The sequence below is a fragment of the Buceros rhinoceros genome, unplaced genomic scaffold (assembly GCF_000710305.1).
Source record: "Buceros rhinoceros silvestris isolate BGI_N320 unplaced genomic scaffold, ASM71030v1 scaffold24405, whole genome shotgun sequence".
Classification (NCBI taxonomy): domain Eukaryota; kingdom Metazoa; phylum Chordata; class Aves; order Bucerotiformes; family Bucerotidae; genus Buceros; species Buceros rhinoceros.
This window is the reverse complement of record NW_010413744.1, coordinates 19,282-33,474: the sequence shown is the minus strand read 5'-3', so window position 1 is coordinate 33,474 and position 14,193 is coordinate 19,282. Positions and strand designations below refer to the sequence as shown.

At 47.2% G+C, this 14,193-nt stretch overlaps 1 protein-coding gene across 1 annotated transcript in view; it reads left to right on the top strand.

The window, feature by feature from the left end:
- Positions 1 to 731: 731 nt before the first annotated feature.
- RALGAPB (Ral GTPase activating protein, beta subunit (non-catalytic)) overlaps positions 732 to 14,193 on the top strand; it is a gene marked incomplete at its 3' end in the record, with an annotated part of 31,474 nt that continues 18,012 nt past the window's right edge. Inside the window, exons 1-6 of the mRNA XM_010136878.1 lie at positions 732 to 914; positions 1,575 to 1,777; positions 5,852 to 6,015; positions 6,634 to 6,820; positions 9,883 to 10,014; positions 11,114 to 11,292. Coding sequence (XP_010135180.1) covers positions 732 to 914; positions 1,575 to 1,777; positions 5,852 to 6,015; positions 6,634 to 6,820; positions 9,883 to 10,014; positions 11,114 to 11,292 — 1,048 coding nt within the window. The remainder of the gene's footprint in view (positions 915 to 1,574; positions 1,778 to 5,851; positions 6,016 to 6,633; positions 6,821 to 9,882; positions 10,015 to 11,113; positions 11,293 to 14,193) is intronic.

The window sequence follows — 14,193 nt, the reverse complement described above, 5'->3', positions numbered from 1 at the left end:
ACGTGAGGGCAAACTCTCATGCCCTGAGGTTCGATTCCAGGACGCGATGAAATGGAACGTGACGCTGGGTTTAAGTTAGTGATCCGCCCAGGCTCAGTCAGGCCTGAGATCACCTCAGACAAAGTGCACTCCTTGCATCATTCAGCCAGGTTTTTCAGCTACCAGTCTTGAGTAGCGCCTTGCTGTAGGAGAAATACCTTCTGCGTGTAAAGAGAGGTGGAATTTTTGTCTTCTGAGATGACTAAGATTTTCCTGAAGGTTTCCTGATATATATTTCTAACTACTACTGAGCTGAAAATGGGAGCAAGTGGTGAATTGGCGAGATTGCTTATAAGAACAAAATACATGAGCTTGTCTTTATTTAGCCAAAGATGCCTCGTACATAAGAGCGTCTTTACTGCAAGGATGGCGTAAGCAGAAGCTGTGTGAGGTGAAGTCACTTCTCAAGTTTAAGTGTCTCAAAGAGGCTGCCAGTCCCTAACCGAAACGTACCGTCGTCTTTTTGAAAAGACCAAGCTCACAGCTATACTTACACAAATACACTGACGTTGAAACGCAGCTGTTGGAATCTCTTTGGTCTTCCCAAGTATGACACACACACGTGCATCTTGAGTTTCCAAGGGTCTGCAGCATGGCAGACAGCCTCAGCTTTGGTGACTTGTATCGGGACGTCTCTACTGATGCTGTCTGGTTTTCCCCAGGTGTCACTTGGACTGTAGCATAGAGGCACTATGTACTCGGAGTGGAGATCCTTGCACCTCGTCATTCAAAATGATCAGGGCAATACCAGTGTGCTTCACAGCTATCCTGAAAACGTGGGGAGAGAAGTGGCGAATGCGGTGGTGCGTCCCCTTGGACAAGCTTTAATCACATCATCTGTGGGAAGCGAGAGTTTACTGAAAACAGACAAAGAAGTAAGTGCATTTGCTTAGGGATCATGGTTTCCTTCATGCTGGAGTGGCGACTTAACTTTGCAGGTTTGCTGTCGCCTCTTTTCTTTATCTCCTCAGTAGTCCAGGTTTGAAGTGTGCTGTATTTTAGGTTAGTCACCTACGTAAGGCTTCTGTTAACAGCTAGTTCACAGCACTGCTGTACTGCGTGGCCTAGTAAGCGAGCATCTTTGCTACTATACCAGGAAGTTCAAGCTAAAGCAAAAAAACCAAAACAAACAAAAGAAAAAAACCCAGCCAAGGCATTTAGCAGTTAACACACAAAGCCTTTCTCTTATCTTCATGTCTGAAGCAACAGTATGTGACTTTTAAAAACAGTCTTTGCATAGTCTAAGCATTTACTAGAATTTGAAACTTTCCCATTACATCAACTCTTGTATGTTCTGAAGAGTTCTCTCTACAGCTTAAAGAGATTCAGGATTTAGAGTGATTTGCCATTTATTCATAATCTTCACCATATCATGATATACAATGAAGGACTCGGTGTTTTCTTGCTGCACGTGTTCGGTAGAACTGCCCGTACCACACAGCTGCTGTTACTGTGTTGAGCTAGGGCCGACGTGCTCTCACCTTGCTTACCAGCCAATATTGATTTTTATTAACTTCTGCTTTGTGTCTGGTTAGGTAAAATGGACGATGGAGGTGGTTTGCTATGGGCTGACCCTCCCTCTGGATGGCGATACTGTGAAATACTGTGTCGACGTGTATACAGACTGGATTATGGCTCTTGTGTTACCTAAGGACTCCATCCCTTTGCCAGTTATTAAGGAACCAAACCTTTATGTTCAAAGCATTCTCAAACATCTCCAGAACCTCTTTGTACCGAGGTGAGTTTGGGCTGGGGTGCTTGGGAGGCTCAGGAATCCGAGGCGGTGGTCAGCAGGCACCCTGGAGAGCCACGGAGGCTCTTGATGGCAGTGAGATGCTGTCGTTGCAAAGGCAGGAGGAAGGTGTCTCTCCACACCTGCTTTGTAATTTTCAGTAGCAGATTGAGTTGCTGCTGCTGTGTTTAGGTGACTAGAACAACAGATCCTTGTAGACTTGCATGTTTGCTGTTCTAAGAACCTTCTCTGATAGCTGACTGGAGAGTGCGGGAAAGGTTAAATAGCATCACTGAGTGACCGCGTGCTGCATCTTGCTGCCTGTTTAATGGGCACAATGATGCCGACCATATTCTGCTGGTAGTTTCGAAGGAATCCTGTGGAGGAGAGCTTGCTGTCTTACAGCCGGGTATTACACAAGACGTCCCTGGGGGTAGATACACATGCTTCTTGGTCCTGGAGACAGTTACGCTGTCAGAGTGCTCAAACATCGTGCTTTGTTTGTGGTTCATGACAAGCTTACCTGCTGCAGTTCAACTCAGGTGTTGGATAAGTAGAGGAGATTATTTAGTGGTGCCCTGTGAAACAGTACTTGAATATTAGCTACCTGAAATTACTTCAGATCAACCTTTAGAATGTGTCTGTAAGTACCAGATCGTCTGCTTTTGTCGGCGCTAATAATGTATCACTGCAAGTGCCCTTCAAAGCACCTTGCTGTGCTGGGACCACTTAACTCCAGGTAAAGGTGCTGTTAATGAAGGGCTCTGAATAATAACTTGTACAAATTTAGACAAGGAGTTCACTGCTGTTTATTGATTACTTCAAAGTCTACCACCAAAGCTTAGTTGTCACTGCTCCTAACTTGTAGTGAAAAAGTTATTTTAATTCTCATTAATGGGCAGTCAGGGCAATGGCACAAACCTGAGGAGAGCACGTGTGTGGATTAGGCTTCCGCAGAAGGTTGTCCCTTGGCTTTAGTACGTGCTGCCTGGGAGCCTTTATTCTCTTGGCACAGCAGAGAATGAATTCTCTAGTGCAGACAGTTCTCGCTGTGATCCCTTGGCTGCCTTCACACCGGGGCCCTGGTCACGGGCCCATCCATAGCCCCGTTTCTTTCGTGTTGGCACAGGTGCTGTTCCACCCTTCTCTCTCAGCTTTGTTGATGGAGCTCGATGCAGGCTGGTAGGCGGCACGTGATGGCTGCTGGACGAAATAATTAACCTCCAGAGAGGAGGGCTGGAAAGCATTATTTCAAACTCCCCCCCCCCCTCCTGCCCCTGTGTAACTATTCTATTGTTTTTCTTTCAAAAGCCTCTGAGATGTATCTGAAACAGTTGTTTTCATGGCTGCTGCTGTCAACACTTGATGTTCAAGTCTCTCTTCTGTTTTCAAGAAAAAGAACTTGCAGTTCAAGTTCTGTCCTCTAGGGAGCTGTGTTCAGAATCCTCTCCAGCACCAGGAACTCATTCCATAATGGAAATGAAAAGCAGAACCAAGTGGTGCACACCTTGCTCGAGTGAAAGTAAAGGCTCATTCTTGTGTGCCTGTGGAAGAGGAGAATAATTTCTGGTTTTACCTGGTGGTGTAGGTTGCTGATGTAGAATACTTACCCAGGAGCTCTGGTTGCAGCATGCATTGTTCTGTCTCCTGGAACAATCTCCTGTTCTGGTGGTGAAGATATTAAGGCTTTATTGTAAGCCTGTGTCCTATGGAGGGTTGTGATTAAAATAACTTCCTTCCTAGTTTCCTGGAAACCACGTAGCTGTTGGTTTAGCAGCCATTAACGTGGTGGCCCCGAGTCGTCGTGGTGGCCCTGTGGAGGATGTATAGTTGAGGTGTGAAATGCAGCAGCCCTAAGTGAGCAGTTCAACTTAAATAGCATCTCAGGAACACACATACACCAAACACGAGGCTGGTGCGTATAAGCCATTCTGGATGGAGTTCAAACATTTACATGCACAATCCTTGGAATAGTGTGGTGCTGAAAAACCAGAACAGTGAGAGATGGGTGAGTCAAGTTGCCTTTCCTCTATCTGCCAGACTGACTAGAAGGAGGGTGCTAGTATCCTTCCCTGCAGCGCTGACCTCCTGCCCACTCTGGTGAAGTGAACACTTCTTTTCTCAGAGTGTTTGAGCAGTCCCCAGGCTTTCCGTCTCTAGCAGCCCTATGGTATCCGGGAAGCCTTGCGGGTTTCTTCAGCAGCAGTGGTAGTTACTGCTGTCAGACTGTGCCTGTTGAAAGCAGAGAAAGAAAACACAAGGACTCTCTCCCCCTGCCACTCTTCCCCAGGAGACTGAGGTGCAGATACCAGGGTCTTCTGTGCAACTGAAATGTTTGGAATTCCTTGAGAGACTGCGTGGAATTCCTCGAGAGGGTGCATGACTGCCCAAGAGTAATAGATGCTTTTTTGTATCTATATGTATCTTTTTGGTATCTGTAACTTCTGCTTCTCATATGGAATTTTGAGAACAATTCTTGTTGCAAAGGGGGTGTGGGAACAAAAGGGCCAGGTTCTGTAGAACTCTAGCCAGGAGTCTGAAAAATGCTGCAGGTGCAGTTTGCCGTTCAGTGGACTTTGTGGGCAGGAGGAACTGGCGGTTGGATGGGGCCGCTGGAGTTGCCTTTACCAGGTTAGCTCAGCAGTGTCCCGTTAGTCATCCTGCACGTGGAGCGCCTGCGGGTAAGCACCTGCTTACAGACTCCCGAGACCATTAGGCAAACAAGTCTTGAAACAGGCTTTGGCACTTCAGGCCCGTCAGGATTAAGGATAACTTTTGATTAAAGTATCGGCTCTGTGTTGCTCAGAGAAGCAAAATGTGCTATACCCAAGGCAAGGCTCGCTTGTCCCAAGCCTTGTGTTCTACAGAGACCGTGAGGATCCAGCACGAGCGTCAAGCGACCCACTGCAGTCCTGAACCGGGGCCAGCAGCCTGCAGTTTGGCGTTAGGTTTTGTCTTCTGTAATCTTGTTTCCAGTTCTTAATACAACATTTCTTCTGTCAGGGTGGGGTTGGTGGTACTTTTAAAGCGTGTCTGGCAGTAAGTGATCTTAACGTGAGCTGCCGTTCTCTAAGAAAAGCAGATCTAGTGGATCAGCATGTTCTTGAGATGCTCACCATGCGACGTGACTGTGGCTGAGCACAAGTCTATGCGCGTGCCTTGAAGATATTTGGTAGCAATTTGGTAGTACTATGGAGCAGTCCAGTGGGAGGTAATGTTTTCATGATTTTTTTTTTTCATCCCTTCAGTCAGTGATAGGAGGGGTGAGGAAATGGTGCAATCTGCCTTGCGGGTACTGCACATTCGAATTGTAATTAATATCCTCTTGCACTCTTAAAGCTTTCAGGCTTCCTCAGCTTTGTTTACCAGTGTTTTCACATGCTGTCCAGAATGTGTCATGTTACTGTTTTGTACTCACTCTGCTGTGTCCGAAGGATCTGCTGGGAGGAGCCTGCAGCTTTGTGCTGCTCCTGCAACACGGTGTGTGCAGTGACTCAGCAGGGACAGTGTGGAACTGGCTGCTGCTATATGGAAAACCTTGATAATATCAACTTGTCCCCTGTCTTTCCTTACTTACCCCCTCTTCCTTTAGTCTGATTTCCCTATTTAATGACTCTCTTCTAGGTTTTTTTTTCTAAATTCAAGGAATTGGAAATGAATTTGGAAGCAAGGGGAGAACTAGGAAGAATTTAAATTAGCCTACTAACAAATTTTCTTCTGATTTTGCCACTTTCCTTTTGAGTTACGGATGGATTGATTAGAGATGCCTCAACTGCATTCCTGTGGTTTGGTCTAAGATAAATTCCTTTGGGATAGTGGGTTGTGCTTACTGCAGTTAGTGTTCACGCTATGGCAGTGAGTTCTGCGTCACGTGGATAAGGTTGTGTGGTACATCTTGTACTCGGGGCAGAGATAGGCTGCGTAGAGACAGTTAGGGTGCAGAGAAGCATATTAGCTCATGTTCTTGGCTCTTGTTCAGTAATACTGATGTTTCCTCTTGTAGTTGCTCAAAGTTCAGATTATTGTACGCATCACTTCAGAGTTGTTTAGAGGCTCAAGTATTGTTTTCTTCTCTTGCAGGCCAGACTCAGGATCTAGCCAGACCAGGTTGTGCTTGCAGGTTTTGAAAGCTGTCCAGAAACTGGCTCGCGAATCGACAATTATGGCAAGAGAAACCTGGGAGGTTCTGTTGTTATTCCTTCTTCAGATCAATGACACTCTTCTAGCAGCTCCAACTGTGCAAGGTTCATGTTCAACTCCCATTTGCTTCAGTTACTGGAAAACCTTTTGTCTCTGAAGTTGAGCTGCCAGCAGGATGGTGGGAAATGTTCAAAACTCACAGTGGCCACCAAAGCCCTGTCACTCACTCCCAATTCTGTTCCACTGCTCTGAAATAAAGTGTTGTCAGAAAAGACTGGATGATTTGGAGCTGGGTCTTCCTAAATGTGTGTTTGCAGGACGGTGGCTCTGTACAGGAACAATGTAGTTCCCTGTTTGTTTCACTGAAAGCCCTACGTGCCTGCTGTCTCGCCTGCCTCCTGGAAAAGAATGTTGTCAGTTTATACCTAATTTAAAACAAGGCATTAGTATGGATACGGTGCAATAGAAGACAGCCTAGGATCAGTGAATTCCTAGTGGCTCTTAGCCACACTTGTGTGCTGCTGGGCTTTATATACTATATTTGCTCTTGTAAAAAGGCTGATTGGCTGTAGGAAGCAATCTGCAGTTGCTCTTAAACTGAAAATTATGACAAAAATATACTTAAGGATCTTTACACCCTTAAACTGAAATCTCTGTGGGGAGATACTTGAATTTCTTTAGGTAGGATGCTCACTAAAGGCATGCTTTGTTTCTGTTACAAGGTGGCATTGCTGAGAATCTGGCTGAAAAATTAATTGGCGTGCTGTTCGAGGTGTGGTTACTAGCTTGTACACGGTGCTTCCCAACACCACCGTACTGGAAAACTGCCAAAGAGATGGTGGCCAACTGGAGACATCACCCTGCAGTAGTGGAGCAGTGGAGCAAGGTCATCTGTGCCCTGACCTCCAGGTAGGAGAAATCCCATGGAAATAAACACTTGTGTACAGGGATGGTCATGGTCATACGTGTTTTTCTCTCGAGGCGCTGGTTTGCGGAATGCCCAGCAATCCGAAAGGGGGTGAGCTGAAACGAAGGAGAGACCTCGCGAGTGTCCGTGGCTTTTGCTGTTTGTGCGTGTGCCTTTGTTCTTCCAGCGAAGGTCTGAATCGGGGCATCTCTGTTCTCGTGTAACCTCGGCACCTCTCTGACGTTTTGCACTTTACAGGGCGTGTTTAGGAGTCTCCAGCACTGTGACTCTTTGTTGTGTCCCGTGAGGAGCGAGCCATGACTATTAGTGTAGCAGTATAGGCCCTTTGCTGGCACCGCAGGCAGTTACTGCGTGTTGCTATGTTTGAGGTGGCTCTTGAGCTCTGCTGCTCCTGCCCCACAGAGCTGAAGCTGTGCGGTGGGATGTGCTGGGCCAGAGGCCGGCTGCAGGCTCTGCTCAGGGCCGTGGCACTCTGCCCCAGAGAGTGGCAGAGGAGAGCTCAGCCAGGCTGTGCTGGGCAGGGGAACAGTGAGGACTGTGGGCTGAGGGGAGGGTTGGGCTCTGGTAGAAGGGCCTGAGCAGTGAGGGGAGTCTCAGCACCCGGAACACTGAGGCCTTTGTGGTAGGAAGCCTTTGCGGGACAAATCTCGGCCTTGTAGAGGAATGAACTAAAGTTGGTGTGGGTCTTCTCCTCCAGCCCTCCTGAGATGTCCGTAACCATTTCTGTTAAAGATGTTCTACAGTTGCTGCACTGTAAGAAGTTCAGTAGTGGGCTTTTCTGCAAGGGTTAATTTTAACTCTGAAAACTTCTGCTTTTGAATTACCTACCAAAATTCCAAGCGTGGATAGATTTTTCCAGGTTATGCAGCTGCTCGGTAAACCTGTGGGAAATGAAGGTGCGATACAAGTTCTGCTATTTCTCTATCTATTTTTAGCTCATTGGATGTGGCGTTGCATAACAGAAAATGTTTCATGATTCACTGATCTGAAAAGAACAGCTCTGTCTCCAAACATGGGTTGGGCTGTTCTGCTCCACGCGCTCTGCCCACGCTGCTGCTTCCACGGCTGACGAGCAGTCGTGGTTCTGTGGGTGCGTAGTAATCTGCAGCTTCGCTGTAACGTTTTGGTCTGCTCTTCAGGGATGTCGGTTTACACCAAACCCATAAAAAGCTGAACTCCTCTGAGGTTAGCTTTAAGTTCAGTGGTATTTTAAGCTGCGCTTTTAATACTTCAATGAAGCTCCAGCTTCAAACAGTTGAAGTGCTGTTTTAGTGAACAGTTTTCTGAACTAGGTTATTAGCAATAAGCTGAGAGTAAACGTCTCAAAACTGTCTGGAAGATGTTCACCCACTCAGCGTTAAACTGTGTCCATGGCTGCGGCTTCACAGCAGGATGAAACCAGGGCCCTGTGTGTGTTGCCGTACTGATCCATACTGCTTGTACCCGTCTGGGTGCTTTGAGTCTATTCTAACTGTGTGTGGATTATCGTTTATTTCTGTCTTCAGTCATTCTTGAAAATGTCCCAAATTTCCATTAAGACTTGTCCGTGCTTCTTGAAAAGCTGATTTCTTGCAGCTCTGACGGGGAGAAGAGAGAAGCAGTGCAGCCAGCTGTGGAGCAGGTGTGGGGCAGGGCTTTGCGGGAGGGAGCCCGGACCCTCCTAGGTGTCAGAGCTCGGTACTTCCTCAGCACAGCCCTCCCGAGGGGTGACATCTCTGGGCACTGGATGCAGATGGGTGCGGGGACGTTGTGTGGCAGCCCCTGGACAGCAGTTACTGCCTGGTGCAGGTTGTGTGTGCCTGGTTTGGGCCTGACAAGGGCCTCCTGTCCTAAAGCTCATTGCTTTTCTGTCCCGGCTTGTGCCTGTGACAGATGGTGGTTCTAAACACGCTTTGGGTGTAGTGTGTGTCAGTTGGCTGCAGGTTACGGTAGTGCCCAGTGCTGGAGGAAGGGGAAGGTGGTAGTTCAGCCTATTTAACTCCTGGTTTAGGAATCAGCAGCAGACTTCTGCTCTCCTCCCCTTTCTCCTAGTTGCTGTGACTTGACCTCTGTAGAACCCTATGGCATGGTAAGTGGGCAGTGATGGATGGGACCTTTCTTGTCCATCACAAGCATCTCTAAGCTTAGAAATAAGGGTGTGATAACTGAAGCGAGAAACGGTGCTGAAAGTCAGTTTAGCTTAGTGAAAGACAAAATCTGGCTTTTGGGAATGCTGGGATATTGAGAAGTGCTGCTCGGCTCTCTGCTATCCTTCAGGAGAACTTGAGATTATCGGGGAACAGGATCTGTAAGTTTGCAAAGCTTACAGGGATGGAGCAGGGATCAAACCAGCCAGCAGTGGCTCAGTGACACTTGCTGGTGACTGGTCAGGGAGTTACAGCTCTTCTAGAGAAAGCTCCGCTGATCTGAGCACTGTCCTCATGACGGCGTGTAGCTGCACGGCCCCCTGCACGTTCGCTGCTCACCGTTCTGCAGCTTCTCCTAAAGCAGCACACGTTTCTGAAGGGCTTGCTGCTCTGTGGATGGCAAACCCCCCACTGCATGGAGGGTGGCGTCAAGTACTGCTCTGTGTGCTGGGGTACGTGGTCAGTCATCAGGAACTTGGAATTTAGACCTGTAACTGAATGTCACCTGCTGCTGTCATTGGGCACGTGAGCTACAGAGCCTTGAGCATAAGGCTTAAACTCCATTTCTTTTTTTCCTCATCTCTCTCTTCTTATGTCACATCTTGTCAGTTCTCTGTGTGCCGACAGTAGCTGGTAACCCCTGTGGTAAAAGCAGATGGGAGAGCTGCTGCGGTGGGCTGTGCCATAACAGCTCTTGGATTTGGTTGTCCCTTTGGGCAGCTGCCGAGGCATGTACCCTCAAAGTGTTAATAGGACTTAATGGTTGTACGAGAGGGGGATCTCTAGGAAAGCTTGGGATGTCGTGATGTTGCTTGTGGGCTCACCTGTGGGCTGCTGATTCCTGTGCGGCTGGAATGCACTGTGCAGTTTTTGAGGAGTATTAACTGAGTGACAGATCTGTCTGACTTGCTTTCTAGATTGCTGCGTTTCACATACGGACCTTCGTTTCCTCCATTCAAAATTCCTGATGAAGATGCTGGTCTGATTCCTCCTGAAATGGATAACGAGTGCGTTGCACAAACTTGGTTTCGCTTTTTACATATGCTGAGGTATTGTAATTACAGCATCACTTCTATACATTTGCATGACAAATGAAACATTTCTCTGGTGACTGCCAAGGTGAAGCACCTAAAGAGAGTAATGTGCAAAGGACTTGTACTGCTCCCTGCAGCCCTTCAGGGCAGGGTTGTGAGTGGGTAGTTCAATCTCGAACTCTTTGACTCTTTCAGAATGTGAACTGGTTTGCTTAATTAAAAAGTTTTTAGCTATTTGGCATTTTGGAGGATCTGAAAAACAAGACTTCAATGCCATTTTGTTTCTGACATAGCAAACAGGAAAAGCAGAACAATAGCTCAGAGCTGTGTACTGCTTCCATTTGTTCTCCAGGGTGTTAAATTTAACCTATGAAGGGTTATTTTTAAAATGGGTGTAGTACGGTTAGTTTTAACATCGGTGTTACTGTTCCTTCAATTCCCACTGAGCCAAGCGGCATGCTTGCTGTGAAGAGTCTTGGGGATGGCACTGCATTAACTAACTTTCTGAATGGCCAGAAAATGGAACTTCTCATATAGAACATTATTTACTAATTAAAGCTAGATAAACATTAGACTGTTCAAAATGTGCTTCTTAACTAAGGACAAACCTGTTCTTCATTTGTGATAGTCACGTCACTCGCAAGTACCGTACCCTTCAAATCTGGAGTTGCTGTTACAGTATTGGTATCAGTCAGGAAAAACTGCTCCAGGCTGCACAACCCACTCCCTTTCTGTCCCGGTTTGCTGGCAGTATTCGATTCACCGCTTACCTTTGAGAGTAATTATAACAACACGTGGACCTCTTAAACAGAGTTCAAAAGACCTCAGGAGTAATTAATATTCTATCAAGGGTATGCTCCGGTTCATTGGATCTAATAAAACTATGCAGTGGGTTTGGGTGTTGTTTGAAGTGAGGACAATGACATACTGCCAACCCAGGAAGTGAAAGCTGACTTCCTGTGGCAGAGTAACAGCTAAAAATATACTGACATTGGATGCTGCTTTGTGGTGGTGTTATTGAAATGCCTTGAACTGTCACATCTGTAAGAGTTTTCAAAATCCGGACAGCTGTTCTTAGACTGACTGAAATACCTTTTGCTCTTTTTGTGTGCAGCAATCCTGTGGATTTGAGCAACCCAGCCATTATTAGCTCGACCCCCAAATTTCAGGAGCAGTTTCTGAGCGTGAGTGGGATGACTCAAGAGCTGAATCAGTACCCCTGCCTTAAACATCTGCCTCAAATATTCTTTCGTGCCATGCGTGGGATCAGCTGTTTAGTGGATGCATTCCTAGGTAATGCTTTTGTCTTCCTGTGGGTAGCAAGGAATGGTAACTTAATTTATTCTCTTTAAATCTGTCTTCCTCTCAAATACAGCCATAATGTTTATCTTTTACAAGTACCTCCTGGAATTGATAGGGAAGAGAGCTCAGGTCACTTTTAAATGTCTGTCTGTATACACGTTAGTATTTGAGCACACAAATTATAGATGGCCTTAGTTTCAAATGCAAAACAAATAAATCTGGAGTCTAAAATAAACCCAGCCATCTCTTCCCCAAACAAGCTTCTTTCTCCTCTTGTCTGCTCCTCAAGGCAGGTGTTGTGCTTTGAGCATGTTGTGGGCACGGGCCACTGTGGTTAGATGCCATGGAAGGGCTGTGGGCAGTGCCTGTTTTTAAGTCTTCTGGCTGTCATCTTCAGACCTGTGTGCTACGAGGGCCACTTCCACTGTGGTTATGGTCAGTGGGTGACTGGGAGGCTGAGGAGAGAAGCTGTGGTTCTTGTGTCTGCGGTGACGGAGTAGCTCCAGTTTGACTGAAAGGGGAAGCAGCTGTAGGCACTATATAGCACCCCAGAGCTAAGGCATTACTCTTGATGTGCTCCGGGCTTGTTCAGAGAAAACCTGCCACTGTAAACTCTGGAGAGCTGCCTGTCTCCTCCTGCTTTTTTGCTTAAATTGTGCAAACGAGCATCTGCCAGACATGTGAGCTGATGTGAGCCTGCGGAAGGCTTCAGCAGATATGTAAACTGCGTTCAGGAGAAGCAGCTGGCTGTGGAATTAGACTGTCAGCTTGAACGTGGAGAGACTGGAATGGTTACGGTGCTTTCCTTCAGAGAAGGATCCTCCCATCTCTGAATGATAAGATCCGTTTTACTAGAAATACTTTCTGTGTTACTATAAAAATACTGCAAGGAAAAGCTTTATTGATGCTTTATTCCCCACTGCAAACAAGTTTTTGTCACTACAGCTTTCACTTGTGTGGCAATTGCTTTGTTTCAAAACTTAAGTGATGTGAAAGAGTAGACGGTTGTTTTTCTTAAGCTGTGATTTTGAATCTTGAAACCTGTTGTGTCCTCTGTGTTCTTCCAGATGGCTTGCCCCCAATTTTGAGGAATTTTAATAGTTGCTTTTTACTAGTGCCAGATGTGAGATTTAAAATATTCAGCAGTCCGTCAAATAATAGCATAACTTGTTACAGGAGGATTTGTATAGGCCTAACCTTATGAAAACGACCTCCCTGTGTTTCTCTTTCAAACTGTTTTCCTCCTAGCTGTGATAGCAGGTTTGGCATCTGCACTGAAACAGCATTTAAAAAAGGCAAAAAGGTCCAACTGAGCATTGGTAGAAGGGGCTCCTCTGAAATGCACATGCTGAATTAATTCTTTTAAAAGCTGTTAAATACTAGGTGTATTGAGAAAAACCCCAACACTCTATCCAAAGTTTTTGTGGACATGTGGTTAGTAATTAATTGTCAGTGAAGAGGACAGTTTGTACTGTGGGACTCCTCGGGGGTGTCTCGCAGTGGAGCAGAGGCAGAGCAGCTTTGCACAGTGCGTGCACCTCCACAGCTCTTCTGGGACAGGTTACAGTGAATTCCCACCGGGCCTTAAAATAGCCTGGGGCTCTTCTTGGAGGCTTTAGGCGCTGAAGCTGTGCTAGTCCCTTCTGTTCTGCTTCTGACTGCCTGAGCCTCCCTTCCCGCGGGGACAACAGCTACCACTGCCCCAGCCCTTGTCTGAAGGCAGTGGAGGTGTGATGGTGTCAGCACACCAGCAGCTTTTCTGTCTGCATGAGCTTTTGATGGAATGTTGAACTGAAGCCTTCAGGCTTCTGAAGCTCTCGGTAGCAAGATGACACCCCGGGGTGATGCCAGCCCACCTGACACTGATGGACAGAGTCTGTGTTCGGTCCAGGCTGCAGGGGTGGCTGTGGCTGTGCTCGGGTGGGCTGCAGAGCTGCAGCAAGGGCTAACAGGCCGTCTTGTTGCCTTCTACCCCGCCTGCCATAGCGTGTGGTTTTTCTCTTGCCCTCCCTGTGTGTGTGTTCAGCAAAATACCGCAAACAAGCATACCAAAACAATAGGTTTCGCAGTGCAGGCTCTGCCCTCCCTGGGGGTGTAATGCTGGTGGTTTGGCAGGGGCTTGATCTTTGTGTGATGGAAAGCACTTGGGACACGGTCAAAAAAACCTGTGTCAAACCTTCAAGCCCACCGCAGTTCAACGCCTACATTTTTTCAGACGGGGTGTGTGGGTGGTGGTATTTGTGAAAGTGGGAAGAAGTGGGGTTCATCACTTCAAGTCCTGCGGAGGACTGGTTGCTTCGATCCTGTCTGGGAGGAGTAGCTTTATACACCGTAAGAGATCCCTGAAGCTGGGTGAACACTGATCTAATGTCCTGCTGCTGCCAGAAAAACTACAGCTCCCTCTGCCTCCTTCCCCCGACTCTTGTACTCGTGGCGTTGGGCTGTCCAGCAGTCTGAATGACCTCACAAACACAGCAGAAATCTGCGTGGTGGGTGGGCGTCCTCTTCATCTGGGGAGCTCAGTTGGCTCTGAAGGCTCAAGCATCTTGGAGATCTTTCAGAACGGAGTGTGGGAAGGAAAGGTGAAGGTGAGCAGCACCTGAGTTTTGGCAGGAGGGGGCTGTTAAACTGGCCCTGGCAAACACCCTTTGCCCCTTCCCCTCTGCCTGCTTCCAGACCTGTTCTTCCCCGTGTGCCATTTTCCATGGCTTTAAGGTGTGGGGTTCTCCAGTGTTTTTTATCACCTGCTTGTCTAATGTGTGCAGAGTTTTCTTTTGCTTGTACGTTTGTTTCTGCTAACAGTAAAGGTGGAAAGATGCTTTTCTTACTGCTGCCGTTCTGGGGGTGGGGGAGAAGCCAGTCTATTTACAGGAGGACCAGATGTTCACTGAC